Raw genomic sequence first — 13,537 nt, forward strand, 5'->3', positions numbered from 1 at the left:
AACTAATGGGATCATCTACCAAATTCCAAGATTTTCTCACCTAAATGATCAATGTTTCTTTAGAACACACCTAAGGACATTTCAAAAGGTGATGTTTGGATTACGTTTTTTGAGCCTGGTTAGTGGTGTTAAGAGCACTACGTCTTAAAAGAGCAAGAAAGGAAATGCAAAACAGGGTTCTGGTGCTTGGTATAGAATTCTCAGTCCTAAGACTTTGAAGCCTATTATTTTTCTACTTTTTTTTTACATCTCTTATCCAGGCACTTATACTTTCCCTCCTTCAAGTTATAAAACACAAAGATCATGTAGGAACAATGATAGAAGAGAAGTGCTGATCACTCCATCCCATCTTCTCCTTCGAAAACTGTGACCTACTTTTATTTTACATATCAGAGAGACAAACTGCTCAGCTAGCAACCTATGCTGTCTTCAAATAGTTCACTGCCGTTGAAGTAGCAATCAAGACTTCCTTGAGTGCCATGTCACTGCAGACAGCTAAGTCCACCAGGAGATCCTGACCTCAGTTCCTTCTTTTGTCTCCTTCCTCTTTGCCCAACATGTAGCTGCTGAATTTGAGGCCACTGCCTTCTTAGTTAAGTTCTTGCTGATTCTCATCTTTTCCACACATTTAGCAACCCTTCCTACTGATATTGCCCAGCATGATGAATTTTATTTCCCCTGGAGAACATCTGTTTGAAGCAGCCTCCATTAACTTAGTAAAAATGATCATCTAGACGATTTTGGATATTGTCTGCCTTAATTTAGGACAAAAGTAAATAACACGCTATGACTTTGAGAAGTTTTGCTGTGCAGCACAGGATTTTCTGGTTAAGCCCATTTTCTCATCAAGAATTTTTAGCTTGACTTTTAAATCACTGCTGTGTTAATGCTGCAGCCTGGGGTGACACATGGTATAGGCAAGGCCGGAGGAGGCAGGGCAGAGTGGGAGGAGGGAAGCGTAGGGCCACTAATGCAATCACACTTACTTGTTGACTAGCAGGAAATTCCCAATCAAGCTCAGGACAGAAGGCACAGTGGAAGCCACAGAAATGTAGCTTTCAAAGAAATCCTAGGAGAGAGAGAGAGAGAGAGAAAAGTAACAAGCATCAAAACAGAGTTTTAGAAACTGTGCTGCAAAAGGAACAAGTGACCCAGTGGCCTAATGGATAAGGCATCAGCCTCCGGAACTGGGGATTGTGGTTCAAGTCCCTCTGGATCATTCATTAGTCTTGTACCATTTGTCCAGAATGGTACAGGGCAGTGATGGTGAACCTTTTAGAGACTGAGTGCCCCAAAACCACCCCCGCCCTGCCCGCCGCTCCACCCCACCCGCCTGCAGGGCCACTTCCACGGCCCTCCGCCGATCGCCCAGGTGGCCCAGCAGCGCCCTGGCGGCCACACCCTCTGCCCACGCCCCGCAGCATCATCTGTGCGTGACAGGGCACGAGGGCGGAGTCTTGTCCCGGCCGCCTGGCTGCCATGTCCTTGCCTGCGCTGCTCTGCCTGGGCCACGCCTGGGGGTGACTCTCCTCAGGGGAGCTGCTGGTGAGTGGGGGGCCATGGAGGGAGGTGGGGCTGGGGGGGTGGCACGCGTGCCAAAAGAGAGGGCTCTGAGTGCCCCCCCTCTGGCACGCGTGCCATAGGTTCACCATTACTGGTCTAGGGTCTTCTGCTAGAGCAGGGGGTTGGACTAGAAGACCTGCAAAGGTCCCTTCCAACTCTGTTATGACCTTTCCCCAGATCTCTCTGTCACAAACCAAGATCACATTTTCATGGCATTTTGAAACCTCACGAATCTGCAGAGCTTGCACAATGATCAAACCAGCAGCCTCCAGCTGAAAAGCATGCGTGATATTTCAAAGTAACTATTAATACGCTGTTGGGTAGAATATCAATCACGTGACTGTCTACAACACAAATGAAAAAAAACAAAACTTCTCACTCTCATGACCAGTAATGCACACAATATGAATCCTGGCATTGAAACTACAATGGCTATCCACAGATGGGGTGAAAACTGCTAATGACCAGCGGAGCCTCATACATTGGGATTGGTTTGGGATAAACTTACATTTCCTCCGGGAAATTCCAAAGCCTCATTCAGAACTATATTGTCCTACTGAATCAAACATCAAATCACAGACAATAGTTAACGTCCATAACAACAACAACAACAAAGTTGGAAAGGACCTGATACTCTTTCTTCCTCCTATGTTCCTCAAACAATAACCTGTGAGATAGCGATTGGTTATTTTCTTTTGGTTCTGAAGTGTTGGCTGCCGCTAAGATTAAACTATGGGAATGTCTTAAATGTATTTCTGAAGATGGAGTTACACAGACAAACATTTCCAATGAAGAACTTGGCAATCTTTAAGCAATCAGGCATTCCTTCAGTTTTCCTGAACACAGATTTAATAACAACAATAATAAAGTTGGAAGGGACCTTAAAGGTCATCTAGTCCAATCCCTGCTCACACAGGAAACCCTATACCATTTCAGACAAATGGCTGTCCAGTCTCTTCTTAAAAACTTCCAACATTGGAGCATTCACAGCTTCTGGAGGCAGGTTGCGCCACTGGTTAATTGTTCTAAATGTCAGGAAGTTTCTCCTTAGATCTAGGTTGCTTCTCTCTTTGGTTAGTTTCCATCCATTGCTTCTTACCCTGCCTTCAGGCGCTTTGGAGAATAGCTTGACTCCCTCTTCTTTGTGGCAGCCCCTGAGATATTGGAACACTGCTATCATGTCCCCCCTTGTCCTTCTCTTCATTAAACTAGACATCCCCAATTCCAGCAACTGTTCCCTATATGTTTTAGCCTCCAGTCCCCTGATCATCTTTGTTCAATTCAATGCTTTAAGACTCCCAGAGGCAAACCTCCTCCTATTTATTGAGGAAACATGCAGCAATGTCTTTTGTTTTTGTTAATTTCATTACAGATGTGTCCACTTGATTATCATGAAGACTATATTGTGTTGGACAGGGAATATAAACTTCTCACTAAAGCCATGATATCCTTGAAAAAGTCCCCTTCTGTGGTCATTACCAAAAAGTAACGCTACCTGGAGTGATTGAGATTGGGTGACCTAGAAATTTTATGTATGTATGTATGTATGTATGTATGTATGTATGTATGAATGAATGATATCCCCTTCAAATTGAGCTCCACTCTTTATGGTAATGGTGGAGAATCGGAAGAGAGTAAACGTCCCATCTACAATGGCTGCAAATCTCAATAACATTGGTGGGGCTTTTTTGCAAAAGAAAAGGGTAAAAGAAAAAGGAATACTGTAGATACACTTCTCCAAACTTTGAATACTATTTCAGAAATCAAGGACAATTTCTGTCAAACAATCATTTCTAATCTTACGTGTATGTGTATACATCTTCTGAATACAAGGGGATTAAATGCATTTACTTAATATTATATTAAATTATACTTTAATTTTTATCTTGTTGTCAGAACCCACCCCAATCCACATCTTAGGAAAGAAGAACCCTTGAAGACAGGATTGTCCAAACAGGAACTTTTACCAAAGCCTGCTGAACATCTGTTTGTAAAACTTTTCCTTCTTTTTTAAAGCTAGGAATCTTTTCAAGGTTTGGGGAAAACTCCATTTCTTCAAAGTTTTGGTATCTTACAGATCAGTGTTTCTCAACCTTGGCAACTTTAAGGTGCATGGACATCAAATTCTGAGAGTTGAAGTCCATATTTCTTAAAGCAGGGGTCTTCAAACCCGGCCACTTTAAGACTTGTGGACTTCAACTCCCAGAATTCCTCAGCCAGCCAGGGTTGGTGGAGAAATTCTGAGAGTTGAAGTCCACAAGTCTTAAAGTGGCCAAGTTTGAAGATCCCTTGTCTTAAAGCCACTGAAGTTGAGAAATCCTATCACAGATCACTAACATGGGCACATTATGATTCAGACAGTTCAGGAAATACTTTTACGTACCCTGACTTATTTACAGGATGTAATCTGGGAGGCCTAAAAAAATCAAGAGAGACTGTCCAAAGCCCTGTTAATTCTCCCAGCCCCCCTCCTTCATTGGCTAAGAAGAACCAGAACATGCAAAAATCCTGATGTGTGAGAGGTTTGCTTGGGAAAATTGCAAAGAAGCTGCCTCAATCAGCTCTCCCTGAGGAAAAAAAAGCTCTTACATCCATCTCCACACTGTCAGTAACCAGCATTCTAATCAAAATCTAAGCTATTGTAAGGATATGGTGATGGAATGGCCTGTTAGTACTGAATTGCTTCTTCATCCAAACAGAACAATACTTCTGTACAGGTAATCATACTGGACACTTAAGTGCGCCTATGTTTGTGTTCCCCAAACAGCAAAGGAAGTACTACTGTTGGCTTCCATAAAAAGCCAGCCTTGTCCTGCCCAGATGCTTTGGCAAAGTAGCTTTTTAGTCAGCTTAAATTCAGCAGCAGAAGCATCCCTGGGCTCTCCAGCCGAGCTAAAAAAAGGAGCTGAAGCCCTGGGTGACGAAGCAAGCACTGGAGCATTACCTGGATCACAGGGCATGAAATTAGCAGTGGCAAACAGGTTGAAGCAAGGAATACCTCACTGTTGTGAGCTTATCTGCAGAGAGCCAAGCTCAGAATCCTACTTCTAATGACTCTGTGCAAGGCCCATGAACTCTTCCCCTCTTTGGTGCTGCCCGGCCAGCTCCAAAACAACCTGAAAAGATGGAGATTTCCACTGCCAGGAAAACCATCAGCTGCTGAGATTTGCCATTAGGTTGACCTGGCTTTGATCTGGTCATCCAGTGTCTGTTAGGCCTCAAAAGAGTTTATAAGGATAACAGCAGGCAGGACTGCATTTGTTTTAATAAAAAGGGAATTAGTTACAGGCATAATTGGATGGATTATCTATACTTCCTATTAATGAAAACCATTCAGAAACATCATTTGATATAAGAGATATTAGATTTGGGGAAGCAAAACTGACTAGATCTTGCTAGCACTGAAAAATCTATAACGGTTGTCAGATTGTCTCGATAATACAGTCATTCAAAAGACAAGTTTTGGATCCCTGAAGCCTCAAATCAATTTTGTACTGGGTATCCTATAGAGTGACTCCAATACTGTAGAAATCCAATCCTCCAAAGTGTAGAGCATTGGTTCTTAATATTTTCTACACCGCAGACCCCCTGTAAATACTTTTTAAGGCTACAGACCATGGCCAAGACTTAACTCAAGATTTAAATCATAATATTTCTTCAAGTCTTTGCAGACCCCCTATGACAGTGATGGCGAACCTTTTAGAGACCGAGTGCCCAAACTGCAACCCAAAACCCACTTATTTATCGCTGGGTGCCAGGTGGGCGTGGCCTACTGGGTGGGTGTGGCTGTGGTGGTCATGGAAGATTGGGTGCGTGTGGCCAAGGTAGGCATGGTCACCTCAATGTCGCTCGTGGGGAGGGACACCTGTGTGGGGCAACTGGTTGAAGAGGGACACTTGCCACCTCCGAGGCATGGTGCGGGTGCCCACAGGGAGGGCTCTGAGTGCCGCCTCTGGCACCTGTGCCATAGGTTCGCTACCACTGCCCTATGACAACATTATGGCCCCTGAGGGGACTGCAAGCCAAAGGGTGAGAACCACTGGTTTAGAGAACTCCAAATCTGTGTTCAGGAAACCTGAAGGAATGCCTGATTTCTTAAAGATTGCCAAGTTCTTCATTGGAAATGTTTGTCTGTGTAACTCCATCTTCAGAAATACATTTAAGACATTCCCATAGTTCAATCTTAGCGGCAGCCAACACTTCAGAACCAAAAGAAAATAGCCAATTGCTATCTCAGCGGTTATTGTTTGAGGAACATAGGAGGAAGAAAGAGTATCATGTATGTTTGGTGGCCTGAATTTCTTCTTAAAGTAATAAAGGTGGGATAAAAAAAATAAGAAAATTCTTCTTCTTCTTCTTCTTCTTCTTCTTCTTCATCTTCATAATTATAATATAAACATAATTATATTATAATGGAGGAAGAGGTTAACCAAGTTAAGCAAACTGTCAAGGAAGAAAAGCATGTATTGGATAATTATATAGGAGAACCAGAAACAAGCACTGGTTCAAATTAAATTGCAACTTACTGAATGTGCAGGAACCAAAACACGAATATAGAAATAATGTAGTAAAAACAAGAGCAGCGTGCTGGAAAGAAAAAGCATTACATCGTTAATGTCTACAAAAGTTCAAGGGGAAAATGGCTGGAGATAAAACTTGGCAATAGCTTACAACTGGGACTTTTTTTTTAAAACAACAACAACAAAAAAAAACCCTGAAGGTTTGATTGAGGCTGCTCAAGAGCAAGCTATTTAAACAAATGCAATCAAGGGCAAAATTGAAAAAAATGTCAAATGATACAAATTGTGCAGGTTGTGCAAAGGCAGAAGAAACAGTGGATTATATACTCGGTGCAAGAAGATTGCACAAACTGATTATAAATAACGACACGACACAGTCACCAAAATGATCATCTGATCATGGAACATCTATAAAAATCATTATTTGCAAGTAATGAAAAACTGGTGAGAAAATATAGTTGTAAAAGTAGTCGAATATGAGCAGATTAAAATACTGGGAGATTTCCAAATACTAACTGATAAAGTCTTGACTCATAACTCATCAGATGTGGTCGAAAAGGAAGACACGTGGATTATATTGATGTAACAATACCAGGGGATAATAGAATACAAGACAAAGAATTGCAGAATATTACAAAGTATCAAAATTTGAAAATTGAAGGTGAAAGGTTATGGGATAAACCAGATATACTAGTCCCAGTGGTTACAGGCACACTGGGTGCATTACCCAAAAAATCTTGGACGGCAGTTAGAAAATCTGACATTTCCATCTGTTAATTGCAAAAGGCCATACTGCTTGGATCAACACATATACTATGGCAATATTTTATGACATTCTAGATTCTTGGAAAGAACTTGAGGTGTATTGAAGGCCAACAACAGCTAAAGAGCTAACTTCACATAAAAAAGGTAAAGGTTTTCCTGCACATGTGTGCTAGTCGTTTCCGACTCTAGGGGCCGGTGCTCATCTCCGTTTCAAAGCTGAAGAGCCAACGTTTGTCCGAGGACATCTCCGTGGTCATGTGGCCGGCATGACTAGACGCCAAAGGTGCACGGAACGCTGTTACCTTCCCACCGTAGTGGTCCCTATTTTTCTACTTGCATTTTTACGTGCTTTCGAACTGGTAGGTTGGCAGAAGCTGGGATGAGTAACAGGCACTCACTCTGTTACGCAGCACTCGGGATTCGACCCGCCAAACTGCCGACCTTCTGATCGACAAGCTCAGCGTCCTAACCCACTGAGCCACCGCATCCCTAACTTCACATAGTTGATAATAATAATAGTAACAACAACAAGAATGTAAAAAGAAACAGAGGTTGATTTGATTAGGAGAATGTCATTGGTGCTTCCAAAAATCCAAAGCATTAGGATGCTTCCCCCCCCCCCGCCCCATCAGTGATTACTCTGGTTTTTTTTTTGAGGGGGGAGAATGCTCTAAATCTTAATTACTGGACTGACCATGCAGTTGGACTATATGGTACAGAAAGCCCCTTGCATCTCTGTTTTGTGGCCCTGGCACAAATTAAGAAGTTGTTGGTTCGCTAGCCTTTGGTTCTGAGAGTGAATCACTTAAGACATCAAATCCAGGCTGCTACGCTAATAACCTAAAAATAAAAGCTTCCATAATTGTATTGAGCTGTTAATGCAAGCCAGTGCTTCTTGAAAGAGTGGGGCAGGTCTTTTCAGCAAGCAGACAGGCCCCTGGCTGTGCAATCAATTTCATATGTTGACATATACGCACATTAGACTCCTATGCTGGTGTTTGATTTTGCTTGAATATAACCTGGCAACTGGCTTTATTAACATTTGTGTGGAAAGACAGTGGAAAGATTGAGAAGAGCCCCTCAATTTTCATTGTTCTTTAGGAAAAACAGACGATGATTAGGGAACATCTCTAGCCATTTTATGACCACTTAGATAGAATGAAGCATAAAGAATAAGTTATAGTGTAGAGAGGTTTTTAAAAGGGTAGTGAACCTGATCAGAAAATTGTATTTCAAAGCGAATGGTTCTTGAGTGGTTCTCTTAGTAAGCATGAACGAATCCAAAGACAACAAAGCATGAAGCTAAAAAAAGGACTATTTCTGATTTGTCACAAGATAATCTAAATTTGGCACGAAGACACTCTGTTCTCAGAGACATGTAAATTACGCAATTTTGACTAATTCTGATTTATTTCTGAAACACTGAAAATCAAGGCATACTAAAAAGGTCCTTATTCCTACCCTATTATTAGAATTTGAGGCAAGACCCTCTGACTTCAACCTTACATTTAGTGCCACAAGGTTTATGAACATCATTTTTTCACATATCAACATATTATTTAATATTTGCTTATTCATATTACAGAATATAATACAGGAGAAGGTTGGGGAGAAGCACAACTCCCCATTTGCATTTTAAGTGTTGTTTTTTCCCCAGCACTCACTAGAAATGAAATATACATCAATGGTACATACCGTCTGAAGGTGGCACCTCCCAAAATTTCATCATGGTTACTATATTGTAGTGTAAACAATATACCTCTCTAGGCAATCCTGCAAAGAGGGATTATGATGCTTTTTCAACAATTCTCTCCCATAATAACTTGGCAACTAGCACATATTGTTTGTCTGCCGCTCTTACATATTCTTATTGGCCTATACTTGTGAACCTCCTATGTTGGGTGTATGCAGTGGGAGCTTCTATGTTTGTGAAGACATCTTGCCCAGGTCTCTACATCAAGATGGAAAATATGTACAGGTTTCCAGATGTGACTGAACTATAACTCTCAGTATGATAAAATCTGCTGCAAAATGTAGTTTAGCAACAGCTGGATGGCAGAACTTCCTTACCCATTCAAGATCATGTGAGGTGCTTACACAATTATGGCAAGCTTCCCGCTACACAAGCTTGGCAATCTGGAGATTGATAAAACAAACCACAGCGTGATGCCAAATAGCACTTTCTCATTCTTCCCACTTACAGAATTGAACTTCAGGGTGAGTGAGCAAGTCATGCAAACAGGTCATGCTGGTTTGTTTTTGTTTTCAATCACCAGACTAAGAGATAGGACCACAACAATATAAATAAAGCATTTCATTTTCCTGGCCTGGAAAGCCAGCATTTTCCATAATCAAAAAAACTCACAAGGACTCTTCTTCTCCCGTCCATTCCAGCCCTTTCAATATCCTTATCAAAAGGCAACTGGACTTTGTTTCTTTCTTGAAGACATTTTGCTTCTCATCCAAGCAGCTTCTAGAGTTCTGATTGAATGGTGGAGGATGGAAGGGTTTATATTCCCTGCCGTCATCTGGTTGTTAGCACTCTCTCTGAGAACTGTTGAGGCCACTTGGAGGTTTATCCGTGATAATCCAAGTGGCCTCAACGACTCCCAGTGAGAGTGCTAATGACCAGATGACTACCAGGAATATAAATCATTCCATTCTCCATCATTCAGTAAGAACTGAAGAAGCTTCTAGGATGAGAAGTGAAACATCTTCAAGGAAAAACAAAGTCCAGTTGCCTTTTGAAAAAAGCCCCTTTGGGAGAACTATGACATGGATGACTGAGACTCTCCATAGACATCCTTATCGAAACCATTTTGCAATCTTGTTAGATTATGTAAACCTGAAGAGGGGATAATGGAAAGATGGGCAGTATCCAGCAATAATCCTTCGGCAACATGACCTGGTTTATTTATCTTTTTGTAGACATACATACTAGGGACGCGGTGGCTCAGTGGGTTAGGACGCTGAGCCTGTCGATCAGAAGGTCGGCAGTTTGGCGGGTCGAATCCCGAGTGCCGCGTAACAGAGTGAGCGCCTGTTACTCGTCCCAGCTTCTGCCAACCTAGCAGTTCGAAAGCACGTAAAAATGCAAGTAGAAAAATAGGGACCACTACGGTGGGAAGGTAACAGCGTTCCGTGCGCCTTTGGCGTCTAGTCATGCCGGCCACATGACCACGGAGACGTCCTCGGACAAGCGCTGGCTCTTCCGGAGCTACATCTTCCTGCTACAGGAAATCAGGCAATAGTACATGTAACATACACACACACACAATTCTAGTGAAGTCTGTTCTGCACTAATAAGTGCCTTGATTAAATCAAAATGGACAAGCACTGATTTCAATGTGACTTAAATAGTGCTTACAATTTCAGCCCGAAGTTTCTTTTCCTTTTGTATTTTTTAAACTCAGCATAACAACTCAGTCTCTAGGGAAACTCATTTACTGTATTTATTCAAGAGGAAGATGAGCTAAATTTTTCTCTCTGTACTCAAGGCAGCTGACACGAGCCTCTCCCCATGTTTTTCCCCATAACCAGCCTCTGAGTAGATGAATGGCTGAGTAAAATGAACGGCTCAAAGTCGCTGATGTGAGCTGCCAGGGTTAAAGATGGGAGTTGAACTTGACTCTCCCCAGCATTAAATTAACTTTACACCCTATTGGCTCCCTACCCCAGGTTAAAGGAAAAGTAGATAAGAAAATAAAAATAGAAATGCTGTGTAATGCCAAGCTTCTTTGTTTTGTCAATCCAGGTTACTCACACCAACTGACATCCATCTGACAGGTTTTGAGGCATGCAAACTTCGGAAACTAGAACCATTTGAATTTTGAAAAGGGCTTTAATACTATTAGGGTAACACAAAAATTTGGAAGCCTACCAAGTAATTCTCCCAGCTCAACCTACACCTAGTGTAATGGTGGCAGGGTTATTCTTTTCTGTAACAGCCCTGCTTCTTCCAATAATGCTCATGTTCCCTCCATTATGCTCCCAAGGTTTGTTAGAAATTTCTCCACTTTGCTTGTGGAAAGACTTCAGGGAGAAAGACTTCGCTGGAGAAGCCAACGGGAAGAACTTCCCCAAATTCCATTCTCTCTGGAGTCACACGTCCTATATTTTGGACACACTCTGTAAGATAGCCAATTTGAGGTACCTTGGTTCCAAAATTGTTGCCCTATGACAGGAGTCTTCAAACTTGGCCCTTTTATGACTTGTGGACCTCAACTCCCAGAATTCCTCAGCCAGGCACGCTGGCTGAGGAATTCTGGGAGTTGGAAGTCCACAAGTCATAAAAGGGCCAAGTTTGAAGACCTCTGCCCTATGATGTACTGTTTCACTCGGTTAAAGGTCATGGCAATGGGAGTTTCGGTAGTACACGTTTAGGAAAGGTAAGTGAAAACGGAGTTGTAGAAGAACCAATTCTTGAGGGCTAATCCACATGGAGCCCCATTTCCATCTGTCCTGTTTGCCATCGTTCACTCCCTAGAGACTAAAATGGACAATGTGAAATTTGAGCGGGCCACGAACAAGAAGTATATACCGGAGGTGGTGACCCTTTGAGAGCTGTATGCAACGAAATTTCATTTTGATGTATGTCGATTGGTGTACATTCAAAGTGACAATAAAGTTATCATCATCATCATGTATTTGTCTCATTCACTGCATGTCCTTTTTAGCTACTACACTGTTGTGGATTGGATATGATGAATTTAATTTTCCCCACCAAATTGCCCAGAAGAAAAAAAAAAGACAGGCGAACAAAGAGCAATAATGCCTCTTTCTCTAAATAAAGAGAAAATCCTGAAAAACTCAAGGCTTTTGCTTCCCTTCTTCTAAATGCTGATTCCATCCTGCCCCTCAATAAATCTTTCTCATACAAAAGATTCACGAGCGGGACATCCTTTGAGGGATTGAAAATGGGCTGCTCGCCTAATTCTTACTACTGGGAGGATCACAGGCTGGCAGATGGGGCAACAGTTGCTGCATCTTATCTACAACATATCTCAGAATGGGTTGATGAGATCATCCCTAGGTCAAATGCATAGTTTCTACAGGTCTCAAAAAACTGGTAATAGGCATAACATGGGTTGATAGGTAAGAGGGGGGGGAAGGGAAGGGCTTTTTTTCTCATAGAACGCTCAGAACGGAGTTCCGGCACCTTTTTTGGATGGAACCTTGTAGGGTAGGCAAGGTGGGTTGTATTACATGTGTGTTCTGTACCAGCCTGCTACCGGCCCTGCAGAAAAAGCAGGGACAACCCCTTTACAAACGGCAAGAGGCTGGAATAAAGCCTGCCAAATTTATTAACATAAAACGGACACCAACCATGAAACAGGAGCTATGAAACAGGAACTATTCAAGCGGTTGCCTTCAGCAAACCAGCCCTCCCACACATTCCCCTTTTATACAGTTCAGGGCATGGCTTCTCTCTGCCTCCTTCCGAGGTGCCCCATTGCCTTCCTCTGTTTACTCCTGATTGACTGCCTCCTGCGTCGGGCGTCCTTGAACAGGGCCAGCTGTGGGTCATCTTCATCCACGCTGTCAGGCTCACACAGCTGGGTCTCCATCGTGACCAGGTGGGAGGGGCCTGGCTGAGGGCTCTGCGGAGCCTCAAGGCCATCATCAGCAAGCTCTTCAACACCCCCATCCTCCTCCTCTGAGTCGTCCGACCCAACTGCCGAACCCACAGGCTGACCCTGAATCACAACACTGTGTAAGTTCCGGCACCTTTTTCTTTTACAAAAAAAGCACTGGGAAAGGGAATCTCTATTTTGCAGAACTGAGAAGGAACAACTGTACAGCTGCAGAGCTCTCATAAATATCAATTAAAGGCCAGGACACGTTTATGGGAGGATGTCAGAATATGACCTCAAATGTTAGCTTTGGGGGAGAGGGAAGGTGAAGATACAGACCTCCCCTCCAGAACCAATTTCCTTTCCCAAATAAGCAGAGATAATAAAAGCTTTACAGCCATGGAAGACATAACCAAAGGCACTCAACCGATTTTCTCTTAATCAACAGCCAAGAACAGTTGGAATTTACAGAGGAGGAAGATGTGAAACACAGCCAGGAGAAGAGAAGGTAGGAAAGAAAAAGCCACAAAACCATTATTGCTTGTTGTCATGTTTTGTCACTTCCTTATCAAGGCACAAAGAAGTGCTTCGGAACACAGAGGACACCTATGTAGCAGTTATTAGCTATACTTTAAAGCGGGGGGGGGGGGTTGTCTCCAAACTTGGCAACTTTAAGATTAGTGAACTTCAACTCCCAGAATTTCTCAGCCAGTGTAGTTGAGAATTGAAGCCCACAAGTCTTAAAGCTGCCAAGTCTGGAGTCTCCTGCTTTAAACCAAGCTGCATCATTAAAACAGCTGCATCTTTTCCTGGATCACACAGCTGTTCTTCTCACTGCAATGCAATCCTACAAAAAGGAGTTGCAGGTAGGTATCACTTGAACATTCCCTTATATTCTAGAGCTTTTTTTCACTTTTGAATCTAAAGCACTGCCAAGTTGTAACGTTGACTATATTTATGAACACAATACATTTGTGCAGTTTACTACACTGTTATCAGGTGGTAGGAATTGTTGACTGCTCTAGGGATGCGCTTAGTCAACTACCCAAAAAGACACTGTGTGTTCAGGTAATCCTCTTTATCCTGAAAATATAACCACAAAACATTCTAAAAATT

The 13,537-nt window shown here is 42.5% G+C and overlaps 1 protein-coding gene across 2 annotated transcripts in view; it reads right to left on the minus strand.

The window, feature by feature from the left end:
- Nucleotides 1-13,537, minus strand: part of SLC29A3 (solute carrier family 29 member 3) — a 46,460-nt gene that overhangs the window by 15,505 nt on the left and 17,418 nt on the right. For both annotated transcript variants that reach the window (XM_081328221.1, XM_081328220.1), the window contains exon 3: nucleotides 987-1,069. In XM_081328221.1, coding sequence (XP_081184347.1) covers nucleotides 987-1,069 — 83 coding nt within the window. The remainder of the gene's footprint in view (nucleotides 1-986; nucleotides 1,070-13,537) is intronic.

The sequence above is a fragment of the Vipera berus genome (genome assembly GCF_964194415.1).
Source record: "Vipera berus genome assembly, chromosome: 5".
Taxonomy (NCBI): Eukaryota; Metazoa; Chordata; class Lepidosauria; order Squamata; family Viperidae; genus Vipera; species Vipera berus.